Genomic DNA, 16140 nt, shown 5'->3' with positions numbered 1-16140 from the left:
CTAATTGGGCACACATATAGTCATAAGGATATGCTCTATAGATAATAATTCGATACCTCTACAAAAAAACACATAAAACCCACACAGTCTGCCAAAAATAAGGTGTATATATCTAATGGGAAAAAAATATTTCAAAGGACATCATAGGTGATGTGAACCTGTTAGTGGTAGACTTTATCACAAAGAGGTTGTATTTTCTATTTCAACAACAGAAAAGTGTGAAATTCTGTACTGAATATATCCAACATGTTATACGTGTATGATATACACCTAATGCACGCTACACACACACACACACACACACATGCAGACACATAATTTATGTTATTAAACATATGAGAAGATACTGAGTGGTGGTTAAGAGCATGGTGTCTGGAGTCAGCCTGGCAGGGTTCAAATCCTAGCTCTTCCACTTACTCTTTGGCTTTGGGTGGTTTGCTTAACCTCTCTGTGTCTCCTTCCATGTAAAATGAGAATTATTAGTGTATCTAACTTCATAAGATTAGCAGGAGGATTAAATGGCTCCATGAATGTAAACAATACCATGGTACCTGCTGCATAGGAAACACATGCTTGTGAAAATTCTGTCATCTTTTGATGATCACAATGAGATTCATGTTTTTATCTCTGAGACTGGGATGTTATGTTGTGATGTTGGAACATGGAGCGTGTATTTCCTGGTTTTAAGGCACAGGAGTCTCTGACTCGGAATATACTAGAAACTGAGACTTAGAAAACTCAACACAAAATTGTGGGTGAGAGTTTGGTGAGTGAGCACCAGAAGTAAGGCAGGAGTAACAGGGTATAGTCTACACAAACAGGTAAAAGAGAAACAAGTAATGAAAACAGTTAAGTTAGTGGGAGAAATACAATCTATGCTTTGGAGTTTTGTTTCCTTTGTTCTGCCTTCAGGTAGTATTTCATTATTTTTATATAAAATCGAAGTTACCTGATTTCTAATGTCTGAGCTAAATAAAAATTGCAAAAACATATAAAACGTATTAAAGTTTTCAATACTTTATTCCTGTATTTTTCGATACTCTACACCAGATCCACATCTGCACCCATCACATCCTAATTAAGTTTCATTAATCATTGTGCGATAACTAGCACAGTTGAGGCATACATAATTACTGAGAAAAATTCAAAAGACTCTTCAGAACTTATGTGAAAATCCAATTCCTTTCTAAGTAAAGTAGCCCAGTACATAGAAGACCTGAGGTATGTCTTTGTTTGAAAGACCATGATTTATTTTCAAATTTCAGTTTTATTTAAAAAAATCGTACTTTTCACAAAGCTCAACCCAAATTTGGAGGGTGGGTTAGTTGTATATTTTTTTGTTTGTCTCTTTTTGGAATGGCCTGCTGTGCATTTGAAGTGGCATCATTATTTATTCATCTTTCTAAGTAACACTTAAAGTGTTTAGATTCAATTTGCAGACTTGGCTATTGGCAGCTATCGGCAGAGGGAAGTCTGGGTCACAGACATGGCGTTTGTAGGCACAGACCATTGTACAGACCATGTTACAAATACTAGTATTATTTATAATTGCACTTCTAAATTGTGTGAAATTTTTTAAAAGTACAAATTATTTTTTCTTGTTTAAGATAGGTGGATAAATATATAAAAGAAGGAAATAAAATCAAACTCAAATTTTTACATTAAGCCATAGATTTGCTAAAAATGTCAACATTTTTCTCTTGAAATTATGGGAGTGGGAAGAGGTGTGTTTCCCCAAATATACAGCAGAAGCTGTATATTGCCCTCTTCTCTGGAAAAAGTTTCTGGGCAAATGGAAGTATTAAAGGAAAGGGAGATGTCTTTACTCTTCAGACCCCATCTATACAAACAGACAATACTATGGCAGTTTTCACAGGCGACAACACTCTTCATGGTGAAGGAAAGGCAATTTGAGGGAGGCAGCATCCTAACTACGGGAGTCTTAGAACTAAGAAGGTTTTATCATAAAGCCTACAACCCACCCAAACCTTAGATTTTCTGGACTAGACAGACCTATTTTCTGTTTGTGTGTGTGTGTGTGTGTGTGTGTGTGTTTTATTCTCTCCATGAGTAAACTCACATTAGAAGTCAGTCCTAATTATGGTAACCGCTTTTACAGTTCTAAGGCAAGAGAGTAAAGGAAATCAATATAAAGAAAACACCATAGGGGAAGACTGAATGAACTCGTAGTTCAGTAAAATTCTGTGACTAATCAGCATCTTCTTCTTTAGAGCCCACATACAACCCCAAATGATATTCTTTTTACTTAGTAGAAAACAGTTGGAAACTTTCCAGTTGCAACACAATCTTTTTTGTTCAATTGTCGACCAGTAGTAGTTTTAAAAAGAAATCATTTCTAAATCTTAAGACTCAGAGGTGTCTTATTTTTCCCTATCAAACTCATAACCCAATACTGAAGTCAGCAGGACCTAATGCCTAATTTGCTTATATGTATGGTGAAATCTAGTGCCAAGGATCATCCTTGACCATTGCCCCACTTCAAATATTCATGATTCTCTACAGTCCAAAAAGCATTAAAGGTGGGAATGATGCCAGCAACACACAGTCTTCCTAGTGACAAGGAGCCTTCTTAGATCAAAGGAGCAAGATGTTAAAAGACTTCAAACTAAACTGTCTTTGTAAGAGAGGCTCAAAAAGTAATGCCAAATCTCACACCCTGTTTCAGTTATGAACATCAATGAAATAAAGGAAAAAATAGATGCTCATTCATTTTCTCTTCTGAACTCTTTTTACTGAACTACTTTGCTTTTCTCCTTTCTTACCATTGCAGTCAAACACTAGGATGTGATGCACTAAAACTGGAAAACATTATTAATGCTTTCAAAGACAAAATGAATGACTACTGAGGAATTAATAGCATTTAAGCCAATATGATTTCGCTAATGGGGCCTAAGTGGCATGTTGAGAATAATACAAGAGCAAAGTTAAAATGGGCACAGGAGCTATAAAGCCTACATATGAAGCAAATACACATAATGATTTAAGTTGTCCCTTTATGTCATTTGTCACCCAGCTGCATCTGCTCTTACACCTGTGCTCCCTTCCTTGATCTATCTTGATACCCTGGAAATGTTAGGCCTGCAGCCAATTTCATACCCAGTCATTTCTATGGTCAGACCCAGCTATCAGCTTGCTCTTTTCTTATATTAAATCAAGTATCAACCCCAGGGCTCTGAACTACTTCTGACTGACAGGACCAACAGAAAGTTCTAGGATAATTACTTCTTAGGACTAGTTCCCAGTGCAAAGAGTTACTACTGACCTACTTTGGACTTACTGAAATAATTTATCAGGTAAGATAATTAAGGGAATATAAAGCTGTTTCTAAAACCAAGCAAGTATCAGAAATATATGTTGAAATCATAAGTTAGTATTCCCAGTACTATCAGATGGGGCTTTATTACTTTGCTATGAGTCAAATTTATTATGTTTGGCTTAGAAGCCCTTCTTTTTCTTTATAAATTATACTTGGCAGGAGGTATCTGAGAGTCTCTTTGATGTATAAATATATTAGTTTTGACCTTTTTTCAGTCTAGATATAAAGAGAAACTGTCTTTTAAGCCCTTCTTTTCTTTGCCTTTTAACCCTTTCCCCATAAATAGGCATGCATATCCCTTTGCACTGGTGTTCCAATTATTTTCGAGGTCCATCCTAAATAAAGAGATGCCTTGATATGAGAGTGGATATATCTGTGGTGTGGACCACTCACCATGTGGACTTTTAACCCTCTTTTGAAAGCATGATCCTTTCCTACACATAGGTAGATATCTATAACTGAAGAATCTTTTGTAGCAATGGTCTTTCTTTCCTTTTGAGAAAATCTGACCAGTTTCTTATTTCTACAGCCTTGATGTTCTCCATAAGAAGAAGAAAAATGCACGAGAAAAACCTTGAAAGGAAATCATAGCACATAAGGGAGGAGCTTGTATAAGCTTATAAACCATCTGTTTTTCTCAAAATAAAGGCATTAAATTTTACATTATTAGTATCATGGTTTATCAATGTCATCCTCTATTATTTTTTCTCCTTTTCCTCTACTCTCCTTACCCTTCTCCCTTTTATTGTTTTTTCTTTCCCGTGTCCAATGTACCTTGCTTCTTGACTCAAAAACTCATCTAACTATGGAAACAAGATCAGCTGATTGTGTACTGGCTTTTTAATTCTAACAGAGGTTTACCTTCATCTAGAAAATACCTGAACATCTTTGAATAGCTAGATTTACCCCTTGTGGTAAAATGTAAAGTATTAATTTCTTAGGCTAGGGTTAAAGAAAAATCAGGAATCAATCTTTTACATTTGTTTCAATATTGCAGTTACAATAGTAACATTATTTCTCAGTACTACTTATCCACATCTTGTTATTATTTCATAATGTATGGTTGAGGAACTTGTATGCATAAAATTGTAGTTTAGTTAATGTCAAGGGAAAAAAATAAAACTAAACACTGACTTATACTCTTTGTTCCCACATAGCAAATGCAGTATTTTATGTTTGTGAGAGGACCTGGCCATGGTTTCATCTGGAATCAATAGCACATCAAGCTCCCCTGATTCAGTTGACTAGTACTAGAGTCAGATCCCTCCCCTATTGCTTCTTATCTTACTTTATAGCCTCTTTCATTCCATGACTATTTAATTTCATTTATTGCTTTATTCTTGTGTCCTTCAGCTGTTTCCAGTCTGCCCTTCATGGCCATAACTAAATACAGTGTGTAAACATGCAAAGGTATTTATGTAAATGAAAATCAATATGCTTATCATTTCAGCACCATTCCTTCTTGCTTACATTGGACATTTTAAGTACATTTTATTTGAACGCTAACAACTTTTCATTCTTGCCTGGGAAGTATAATGATCTTCTTGGCTCCCTGCCCCCTGCATCCCTCTAATCTTCACAGCTATGGCCACTTAGCCTCATCTGGAGGCTCAGCCTTATTCTGCATTTTGGAACTAATCTTGTCTCTAGGCTGGGGGCATACAAGATGTCCTAGCCAAAAGCTAACGGATTCAGCAACCAGTCATCCTTGCTGCTGGCTTCATTCTGACCTTGTAATTTATTTCTGAGATCTAGGGGCTTGTCCCAGCCTTCTGTAGCCAAGGCTTGGCTTTGTACACCAGTTCTGGTAGGTGGGTATCTATCCAGTATCTGCCCCTGATTAGCTTTCCAATTCCTTGATGACTGAGGTTCTGCCTTATCCTTCTCCTTGCTCCCTTTGTAACCAAATTTCTTTTCCTAACTCCAGTACCCACGTCTGTTGAACCTTTCTGATGCCACTTACCTTGCCCAAGTCTCCTTATCCTGTATACCAGAGATCTGAACTTTTGCTAGAATACCAGGAGTGACACTGCTTGCCCGAACATTTTCCCATTGCCTGCTGCAAGCTTCTCTCTTGTCACCAGCTCTAACCCTGCAGGTCTTCAGTCACTGGATCTAAGCTGCCTGCAATCTGGCCATCTCATTTTTCCAGACATGACAGGAAAGAAATACTTTAATTGCATCTTTGGTTGAATTGTTATGCTAACATCCTCTAGTTACTTTCACCTCATATCTTCATCTTGGCCCTGCCACTTAAACATTTTAAAACTCAGTTTCCTCCTTGTAAAGTGATCATAATAGAATCTACTCTAGGGTATTTTGAAGATAACTGAGGGAAAAAAAAGAATGCATACAAATAGACTAAGCTCATAGTAAGAAATCAGTCATTTTTATCTGCTATTATTGTCTCATTCCTTAAATCTTTGCAGTTGTAAAGTGAAACCATGTCACTTAAAGGTGATCATTAAAGAGTGGGGAATGGAAAATTCTTAAGAAAAAATTAGGGACCCATGTGAATTTTTAAAAAGTAAAATAGCTGACAGCAAGAAAATTTACAGCATTAAAAATAAAGTTGAGCTACAGATGTAGTCATCAGCAAACATTAAAACAAGATATTTTAAGGATACATTTCTTATCAATGTGTCTTAATATATAATGACTATGACTATACAGAGCCTTAAAGCATTTAGGGAGGAGAAAGATTCTCTGAGTCAGTCATTTATCTTAGAGCAGTATTTATACAACCATCTGGGGGAGTTTTAGACAAGTAAAGTTTTAAGCCCCACTTCTCTGAAATTCTGATTCATTAATTTTGACATGGAACTAAAGAATCGATGTGTTTTAAAAATTCCCAGCCAGGTTTGGGAACCATAAAGTTCATCAGCCATTAAGAGTCCAGGAGGTTCCTAAGAAAACATATGTCTGTTTACCTCAAGATGGTCAAACCAGTGCATACACTCCCTGACTTGACTCCTAGCTGACCATTGGTTAGAAATGTTTAACAGGTATGGAAATCCTACTGATATCTGCTTTTATTAATGGGTGGCTAGTTCACGTGGCTAGTCAATAGCAGTGTTTATTGTAAGTACTTAGTTAATTTACCCTAAGAATCTCAGTTTGCTCAGTTGGAATCCTCAATTTAATCTACATTCAAAAATATTCTAAAATGTTTTAAGTGCAGACTGTTTCATTCTTGCCAAAATTATCTTGCCTTAATTTTTTCTTTCTGTTTCTTAGATGAATTGCCCCCTCCACCCACAAAAGTTTGATGAAAATGATTGTGTTTTTCCTTCAACTTTACTGAGATATAATTGGCATATAACTTTGCATAAGTTTAAGGTGTACAACATGTTTGATACACTTATATATTGCAATGTGGTCACCACCATAGTGTTAGCTAACACCTCCATCGCCTCACGTAATTACGAATATTTTGTGTGTGTGGTGAGAACATTTAAGATTTACTCCCTTACCCACTTTGATCAAAATGATTGTTAACTGCTCTAGGCAAACACAGTCTGCATATTGAAAAAAAAAAAGAAAGGACACCTGGTTGTTTTTCTGAAGTTATGTGTGTAAAAGAAAAAGAGAAAGAAAGAGAGTCTGCCTCTTTCCACTGTCATGCCATACAAAGACCTTTGGGTTGCTCACTTTACGTATGAGATCAGGGTAGGACCAATACACGTGGCCGCCCTAGAAGACTAACATTTTGGGACCCATTCAAAATAATGAATATTATACATAATCTGTTCAGCATATCTTTACAGGAGAAGCTGAGTATTGCTTGGGTGAAGGGAGAAGTTGATCCTATGGGGTGGCTCAAAGATTATTCCTTGCCCTACCATCTCCCTAATTCAGCTATGAGAGTGCCTATGCATACCCTTTAAGTAAAATCTGTGCAGTTGCCCAGATCCACCATTTTAGGAGCAACTATCCATTGTTTCTTGACCATGCTTTTTGAGAGATGTTCTGATACGTACAGTTTTTCTCTCCATCTCTTAACATGACAGTATTTGGGGGTCTTGGTGATATCTTATTGTAACCTTATCAAGTAATGCCCTGGGCAGTTGCTTGGCTGACCCAACTTTTAGTTCAGCTTCAGAAAGTCCTTTCTGTTATTGTAGCCCTCATTTTTTACCCCCATGAGAACTGGATTAAAAAAAAAAACATAAAAAAAAACTGCTGAAAATGTCTTCTTTTAGGAAATAATTGATCAAGTAAAAAGAAATTAATTATTGTCATTATTTTCTTTAAAAGAATAAAATAGCACATTACCAGACATCCTCAGCGTCTTCATCACATTCTGCACCAAACTGGCAAATATCACAGGTGGATGTCTCCTTTTGACTGGTTTCTCCTGAGCCTTCATGGACTATAGGACAGAAGAAAGGGAACAAAAAGAATTCAGATAAGTGTGCACAATACCAACAACTTCAAGACTATTCTGTATGAAACCTGCTACTTTTCCAATGGAGCTATTGGAGCTCCATTAAGATCGTCATATTCGGCTCCCTTCTTCCCTAAATTTGAAGAAAATTAACAATAATATGCTAGCCATTGGTATGTGGTGAATAATTCTTTTTACAAGAAAAATAAACGAGAATACTGGATTTATCAAAATTGTTTGGCTAATAGACCATATGAAAGTTACTTAATTAAAAGGGATTTAGATTGTTACTTGCCTAGAGGAAAAACCTAGTGTCTATAAAAAAATACTTGACATTTTCTCATTCTTAAATTATAGATATTTTTTCATTCAAAGGCTTTAATACATAATTTAAAAATTTAGATGGGCAGCCTTGACTTTTTAGATACGTCTTTTCCCCGCCTCAAGGTGCTAAGTACTTATACGGAAAAATATATTAATTATGTTTTCAGAAAACATCTTTTAATTGGTTTTTACAGTAATTTCTTGAATTGTACATAAATGTTGCACAGAGCTCATCATAGTGATTTCTTCTATGAGGGTTATGAACATATATTTCATTTAAAAAATATATACTGTCGCTGATGATGATTATTGATATTGGTCCTTTTTATACACATAAATTACAAGTGTAAAAATATACTATATACAACCTAACTATAAAATTAAGCTTTCAAATCAGGAAAGAATAGTGTAAGTCAAGAAAAAAATTTTAGTATGTGAGTTCAAGAAATAAAAATCTGAGCAACACTTTTGAGATGATGGATTACTGTTTACCCAATTAAAAAAATATGTAGTTGAAAGCAAAAATAGTTTTGCTTATAGATGAAAAATTGCAACAACCTAAGTACTGCATAGATAACCTTATTGCATGGACATCTTATATACTAAAAACATGTGTTTAAATCAAGAGATCCTTAAAACGTACACTCTGCAAAAGGTTATACATTTTCAGTAGAAAAAGAACAGAGGCAATTAAGTATGGCATTGGCTCCTAGCATTATGAAGCCTAATAAGATAACGTTTTTAACAAAACATCATTGATTAACATGCACCCTAAACCTAAGAAATTTAACCTTACTTATTTTATTTTAATATGATATTTTTCATAATTTGTTCTTTGTCTATTAACATGAGAATTATTAATATTTACAAAAGCAAAGGTCTTTATTCCTTGATTTTCCAATTTACTGCTGTGCAAATGAGTGATCTGATTTACCAGAGAAAACAAAAAGAACAAGAAGACATCTCTAAGAGAGTTCTCTATTTTATAGTTTTTCCAGGAAAGACAGAGAGATTTATTTTTTCCAAAGCAACATTTTTTCCCCTGTACTTGATTTGCCCTGCACTTTTAAAAAGTTATGAATTAAACAGATCAACTTCAATTGCAAAAGTATTGATGGTATAGTTTTAAAATTGGAAGTCTAAAAAAATGGTGTTCCTCCCCAGAAAGAAGAAGGAATTTTAGACTCTGCTAAAATAGACAGCACTTCTTATCCACTCTATTATTTTAATACAGGCAAGACCATTAGAGTGGACTATGGGATAAGAAGGAAGCTGGGGACCTAACCTCAGGGGGTACTGAACAGCTGAGGTCCATCTCTTTATCACTTTCTTACTATTAATGCAACACAGAAGCTGTTAATGGGAGAGAGAGCCTTTTAGTGTTAGCAAGATTAGCAGCTTCTAGACTAAAGTTTCCCATCACTCAGGAAACATACTAACACAACGGGAAGGTCCTTAATGAACAGTTATAGCCATTTATGGGTAGCCCTATCTTCTTTCGCAGCAGGGATCCTTGGTTAGGGATCTACTGGAAGTAATCCAGGGGATGAATCGTGCTACCTCAGCAAAACTAACAATAATAATTCTACTGGAAGTCACATTACATTTCTATAAAAGGGCAGTTATTGGTAGACTCGAGATGTTTGGAAATTCTCCCACATGGAGAAGTAAACCCAGAAGTAGCAGTAGCAAAACCTCTATCAATAAACGTTCTGGGAATAAAATGTGAAGCAATCACAGTGAAAAATAAAGTAAAATCTTTCCATATTTCCTGAAGCACAGATCTGCACCTTTGTAATAAACAAACAGATTAGTACACTGCTTCATTTAACACTATAGACCAAGATTCTTAAATAGGAGTGGGCTCGGAAGCTCTGGTAGATTTGGTTCGTTCATTTATGTATTGTTTTTTAGATAAATGCCCTGAGATATCCTAGGAGGTACTGAATTTGTAGGCTCGAGGCTTGGATATGTATACTTTAAAAAACACATCCCTAAGAATATCTGCCCTAAACAATACTGAAAAGACTTCCTCTGGCCCAAACGTCTTCCTCATGCAGTGAATGTCTAGCACAGGACTTCTGTCACTTTAAAGTGCACAGGAAGCACCTGGAGGTTTTGTTAAAATGAAGATTCTGATTCAGTAAGTGTGAGGTGTAACTGATGCTGCTGGTCCACAGACCACATTTTGACTAGCAAGGTTAGCACTGCATTTTTCCCATCACAATTCACAATTTATTAGTGGGTAGTGCAATGGAGTCAGTGGGTCACTATCAGCATTTTTGTAAACATTTTTGTGTACATGAAGCAGAATATACTGGAATAGAAAACACAGAGTGCATCTTATTTAGCAAGCATAGGTTTTATTTTATAACACTGTTTTAGTTATACATATGTACATCCATCCAGCACTGCAATGTAAATTTCATTTCTTACTAAAGGTCACAGTCACAAAAGCTTGAACACTATTGATTTAGCACATGCTAGATGCTCAGAAAGTATGTGTTGAACAGGAGTGTTCCTTTTTCCTGTTCTTTTTACAGTATCAGAAACAGGAAGGATCGGTGCTTATTTGCATTCATCCGCTGATTATGCAGGAATGAAATTCATTTATCCTAAAGTATTATTTTAACCATGCACTTGCATTTTAAGCCTTTTATTTTGAGTTGTAAAGTAAAAAAGAATTATTTCCCTCTATTCTAAAACAACAGGTTTCAGCGTGTGACTAAGGGAAATTTGAGGAGCAAGGGAGGCAGAGCTCCTGAAAGCATATTATACCTAATATGCTACCCTACAGTTAAAACTGATTTAATTAATTCCTTTAAGAAGATTCTGGATTGGAGCATTATAAGAGATGATCAAATTGCCTCTCTCTCAAACTCTCCCTTCCCTCGTGGCTTCATCCGGAAAATTGTTACGAAAATTCCCTTATCATGACCTTGTTCTGGCCCAAATCAGTGGGTGTGCCCACCCACTGGGCCCAGTTCTCTTCCTAACTCACTATAATGCCTCCTGGGCCTCTTATAATATTCCTAACCTATGTTATACTATTTCTGAAAACATGATGAAATAATATAATGTTCAAACACACAGTTATTCAATGTCATTTATTTGGTTCAAAATTTCACTAAAATTTACATTCAGTGAAATGCTCATATCTTTCAGTCAATTTTGAGGAACGCATGCCAAGACAAAGAACAACTCCATCATTCCAGAAAGTTTGCTTCTGCCTTTCTCAGCCGTTTCCCTACCACTACTATGTCTCTACATATAGGCTGGTCAGTAATCCGATCTGTCACCACAGATGGACTATTTTAGAATATTACATCAATGGAATCATACAATATGTAATTATTGTGTTCAACTCCTTCCACTTAGCATCATAGTTTTTAAGATGAATTCAGGTAGTTGCCTGTGTCAGTAGTTTATTTCTTTTTATTGCTTGGTATTCAATTGAGTGAATATACCACAGCTTATTTTTCCATTATCTTGTTGAAGTACATCTTGTTGTTTCCAGTTACTGTCTGGAAACAATAACTGAATATTTATGAATAAAGCTGTTGTAAATAGTCTTGTAAAAGACTTTTTGGGCACACAAGTTATTTCTCTTCGACAAATACCTCACAGTGGGATTATGGTATTCAGATAGCCACACCAGCTTTATTTGCTTATTGTTTCTGTCTTTTTTACTTTCAACCTGCTTCTTAACTTATGTCTAAAGTGTGTTTCTTGTAAACAATATATAGTGGAATGTCACTTTTTTTATCTAGTCTGAATCTGTCTGCATTTAATCAGGGTATTTAGTCCATTTACTTTAATGTAATTATTGATATGTTTGCTTTTTAAGTCTCCCAACTTGGTGTTTGATTCATTTTTTAAAAAAATTCTTGAGTTACAGAAATTTTTAATATATTTTAGGTACAAATTTTTGTCAGATACATGTATTGGGATATATTTTCTCAGTCTATTTTCTTGAACTTTTTTTTTTTTTTGTAGATGTGCAGAAATTTTTATTTTGATGAAATCAATTTTTTTCTTTTATGATTTGTCATTTCTAAGAAGTCTTCTACTTGAAGCTCATGAAGATATTCTTCTGTGCTTTATTCTATTCCCCATTTTTATTAATTTTTAAAATTTTACTTTAATTTAAGTTTATGGTCTATCTAAAATTGGATTTTGTGCATAATGTGAAGTAGAGGTTGGGCTTCTTTGTTTTTACCACGTGGACATGATTTCTCTCTCTTGACCTGTCAGTGTGGTGAGATATGTTGATTGATTTCCATATGTTAAGCCAACCTCACATTTTGGGGATAAGTCAAACTTGATCACGGTATATAACCTTTTTTATATATAGCTGGATTTCTTTTGCTAGTATTTTGGTAAGTATTTTTGTGTCTATGGTTCACAAGATATGCTGGCTGTAATTTTCTTGTATTGTTCTTATTTTGTTTTATTATTATGGTTAAAATGGCCTCATGATATGAGTTGAGAAGTGTTCCTACTTCCTCTATTTTATGAAAGAGTTTGTGGAGGATTGGTACTATTATTTCATTTCTTTATACAAGGCTATTTAAATTTTCTATTTTATTGCTTCCTACTCTTACTATTTCCTTTATGTTATATACTTAGAGTTTATTTTCTAGTTTCTTAAAATGGAAGAAGTGCTTGATTTTATACCTTTCTTATTTTCTAATATAGGTATTTAAATCTGTACATTTTCTCCTAAAGACTGCTTTAGCTGCATCCCACAAATATTAATATGTTGTGTTTTCATGTATTTTTGTGAAAATATATATTGTAATATCCTTCAGGATTTCTTCTTTGACCCAAGGATTATTTAGTAGTGTATTTTTTTTTTTTTTTTGGTACGCGGGCCTCTCACTGCTGTGGCCTCTCCTGTTGCAGAGCACAGGCTCCGGACGCGCAGGCTCAGCGGCCATGGCTCATGGGCCCAGCCGCTCCGTGGCATGTGGGATCTTCCCAGACCGGGGCACGAACCCGTGTCCCCTGCATCGGCAGGCGGACTCTCAACCACTGCGCCACCAGGGAAGCCCTAGTAGTGGATTTTTTTAACCTCCAAATATTTGAGGGTTTTCAAAAGTACACTATTTTTATTTATCTTTAATGTAAATATCCAAAATTCATTGGGAATCATTTTAAATATACAAAAGAGTTGTGTGGCCTTAAGGACACAGAGAAATGCAGGCTTCCAAGAGCCACTCAAGGTCTTAACATTAAAAGGAAAGTAATAAATATATAGCATAAGGTTCCATTAAATTCAAAGGACTTTAGAGTTAGGTAGGAAGACTTTTATATCTTTTTACTCCACCCCCCACCAGAGCAAAATTCAATCAAATGATCAACCTGGATGAGAGTTGAAATAAAAAATAGATTGTGTGAGCTGCAAGAGTAAATTGTATTGAAGTCCTGAAAAGTCTGAAGTATTGAAAAGAGCTCAGCCTGATTGTCCAGGCTTTGAAACAAATCTCTCTGGAGTTTGACAGCTCTATGTCTCCTGTTCAAGATGTTATAAAAAAAAATCCATCCATGGTGATCTATCCATCATGGTTAAAGTAAATATTCTGTTTAATTTAAGTCCTTTGAAATTTATTAAAACTTGTGTTTTATGGGCCAGAATATGATCTATCTTCTTGACTATCCCATATGCATCTTAGAAGTTGTAACCTCTTGTGGGGAGTGATTTTCTGTAAATATTAATAGCTTAAGTTGATGGTCCAAATCACCCATAACTGTACTGATTTTTTGTTTAATTGTTCTATCTATTACTGAAAAAGGTGTGCTAAAATCTCTACTGGTGACAGTAAAACCGTTTCTAGTTCTCTTTTGTTTTGTTCTTTTGTTTCATCTTGTATTTGGGAGCTCTGATATTGGGTTTATAAACATTTAGTAGTCTTATGTCTTCTTTAATAAGTGACCATTTAGCATTACGAAATGCACCCCTTTACTCTCTGGTCACACTATTCATCTTGAAGTCTACTTTGTTCTGATATTCAGATAACCACACCAGCTTTCTTTTGCTTATTGTTTCTATCTTTTTACTTTCAACCTGTTCATTAAGTTATGTTTAAAGAGTGTTCCTTGTAAACAATATATAGTTGGATTTTGCTTTTTTATCTAGTCTGAATATGTCTACATTTAATCAGGGTATTTAATCCATTTACTTTAATGTAATTATTGATATGTTTGTTTTTAAGTCTACCAACTTGGTGTCTAATTCATATTTAGCTAATCTTTTTGTTTTCCTCTGTTTCCTTTTCTGACATTTTTTTAGGAAAATCAAATATTCTATGGTATTTATTTTGTCTTATCTCTTCTAATAATTATTTTGTTATATTTTGGGGTTATTATTTTGATGGCTACTTTAAGGATTATAATATACAACTTCAAATTATCCTAATCTATTACTTCATGAACAATTTAAAAACTTTATTAAAATACTATATTTTTAATTACCATAGTCCACCCTTTGCATTCTTATTGTCATATATCATACTTCTACCTGTTCTATAAAACTCGTGTTCCTTTTGAAAATTAGTTTTACTTTAAACATACACCCTACTCTAATTTCAAAGGAAAAAAGCCAGAGATGTCAGTGCTAATGGAGACTCCTTCCTGTCATCATTAAATAATTATTTAGCTGCTGACCTGTATTTGCTCTAACTTTTCAAGACTTATGTATAGTCTCACATTCTCCATGGAAGACACTGTTGGCATATGACACTTATAGTAGATTGAATTATTTTCCCAATAAAAGGATTATACGTTCCTCTCCATAGCCATATGACTTGAAGTTCCATGATATCACTGATAGGCTTATGACTTGTTTTTGCCATTGAAATGTCAGTGGAAGTGAGAAGATATATAAAAGCCAACATGTAGATTTCTACTTTCTTGCTTGTTCCCTTTGCATAAAAGAAAACACATCCAGAATAGGAGCTGTTTCTTCAACCAATCCCAGAATGAGAAGATATATAGAGCAGGGCCATAGTTGACCACAGCCATGGGAGCAAGAATTATGTCACTTACTGATGCTGTAAGCCTTTGAGGTTTTGAGGTCGTTTGTAACTATAGCTTTACCTAGTGAAAGACGGCTAATAACACATGAATTAATGTTATTAATGAATTCTAAGGAAATGTTTTCACATCATTTTCCACACTTCATATTTTGGTAGCATTACTATACAACCCTAGATCTGCTTTTAATTGTCTCCAGATCTCCCTTTGAATTTCTATTTCTTTTCTATATTAGCATATATTCTGCAATAGTTAAGCCGTGTTTATTCTATTATATTTTCATTTTTTCCCAACATAGCACTATCTTTCCCAGTCTATTCACGGTTCCCATTTTATTCTCCATGTAGCTCTAGCACATCACTTTGACAGATACATAAGTTGTCCCATTTAAATTAGGCATAGTATACACATTAAACATAGTATATGCAGCAAAGGAAGCCATAAACAAAACAAAAAAGCAACCTACAGAATGAGAGAAAATATTTGCAAAGAATGTAACTGACAAGGGTTTAATTTCCAAAATATACAACAAATTATACAGTTCAATATCAAAAAACACACAACCCAATCAAAAAATGGGCAGAAGACCTACATAGACATTTCTCCAAGGAAGACATACAAATGGCCAACAGGCAAGTGTAAAGATACTCAACATCGCTGATTATTAGAGAAATGCCAATAAAAACTACAATGAGGTTTTACTGCACACAGGTCAGAATGGTCATCATCAAAAAGTCTACAAATAAAAAATGCTGGAGAGGGTGTGGAGAAAACAGAAATAGACTCATAGACATAGAAAACAAACTAATGGTTATTAACGGGGGAGGTGGGGAGGGGTAAGCTAGAAATTTGGGACTAAGAGATACACACTACTATATATAAAGTAGATAAACAACAAGGACCTATTGTATAGCACAGGAAACTATATTCAATGTCTTGTAATAATGTATACTCGAAAAAAATCTGAAAAACAATATATATATGACAGAATCACTTTGCTGTACACCTGAAACATTGTAAATCATCTATACTTCAATTAAAAAACCCACAAAAAACA

The 16140-nt window shown here is 34.8% G+C and overlaps 1 protein-coding gene across 1 annotated transcript in view; it reads right to left on the bottom strand.

The window, feature by feature from the left end:
• The window catches only part of TMEFF2 (transmembrane protein with EGF like and two follistatin like domains 2), a 250820-nt gene that overhangs the window by 111484 nt on the left and 123196 nt on the right, over nucleotides 1-16140 (bottom strand). Inside the window, exon 5 of the mRNA XM_027125399.1 lies at nucleotides 7613-7709. Within this exon, the coding sequence (XP_026981200.1) occupies nucleotides 7613-7709 (97 nt within the window). The remainder of the gene's footprint in view (nucleotides 1-7612; nucleotides 7710-16140) is intronic.

Source organism: Aethalodelphis obliquidens, unplaced genomic scaffold, assembly GCF_003676395.1.
Source record: "Aethalodelphis obliquidens isolate GAN/ISIS:26980383/991018 unplaced genomic scaffold, ASM367639v1 scaffold2, whole genome shotgun sequence".
NCBI lineage: Eukaryota > Metazoa > Chordata > Mammalia > Artiodactyla > Delphinidae > Aethalodelphis > Aethalodelphis obliquidens.
Note: the sequence above shows the minus strand (reverse complement) of the source record. Positions and strands in the feature narration are given on the sequence as shown.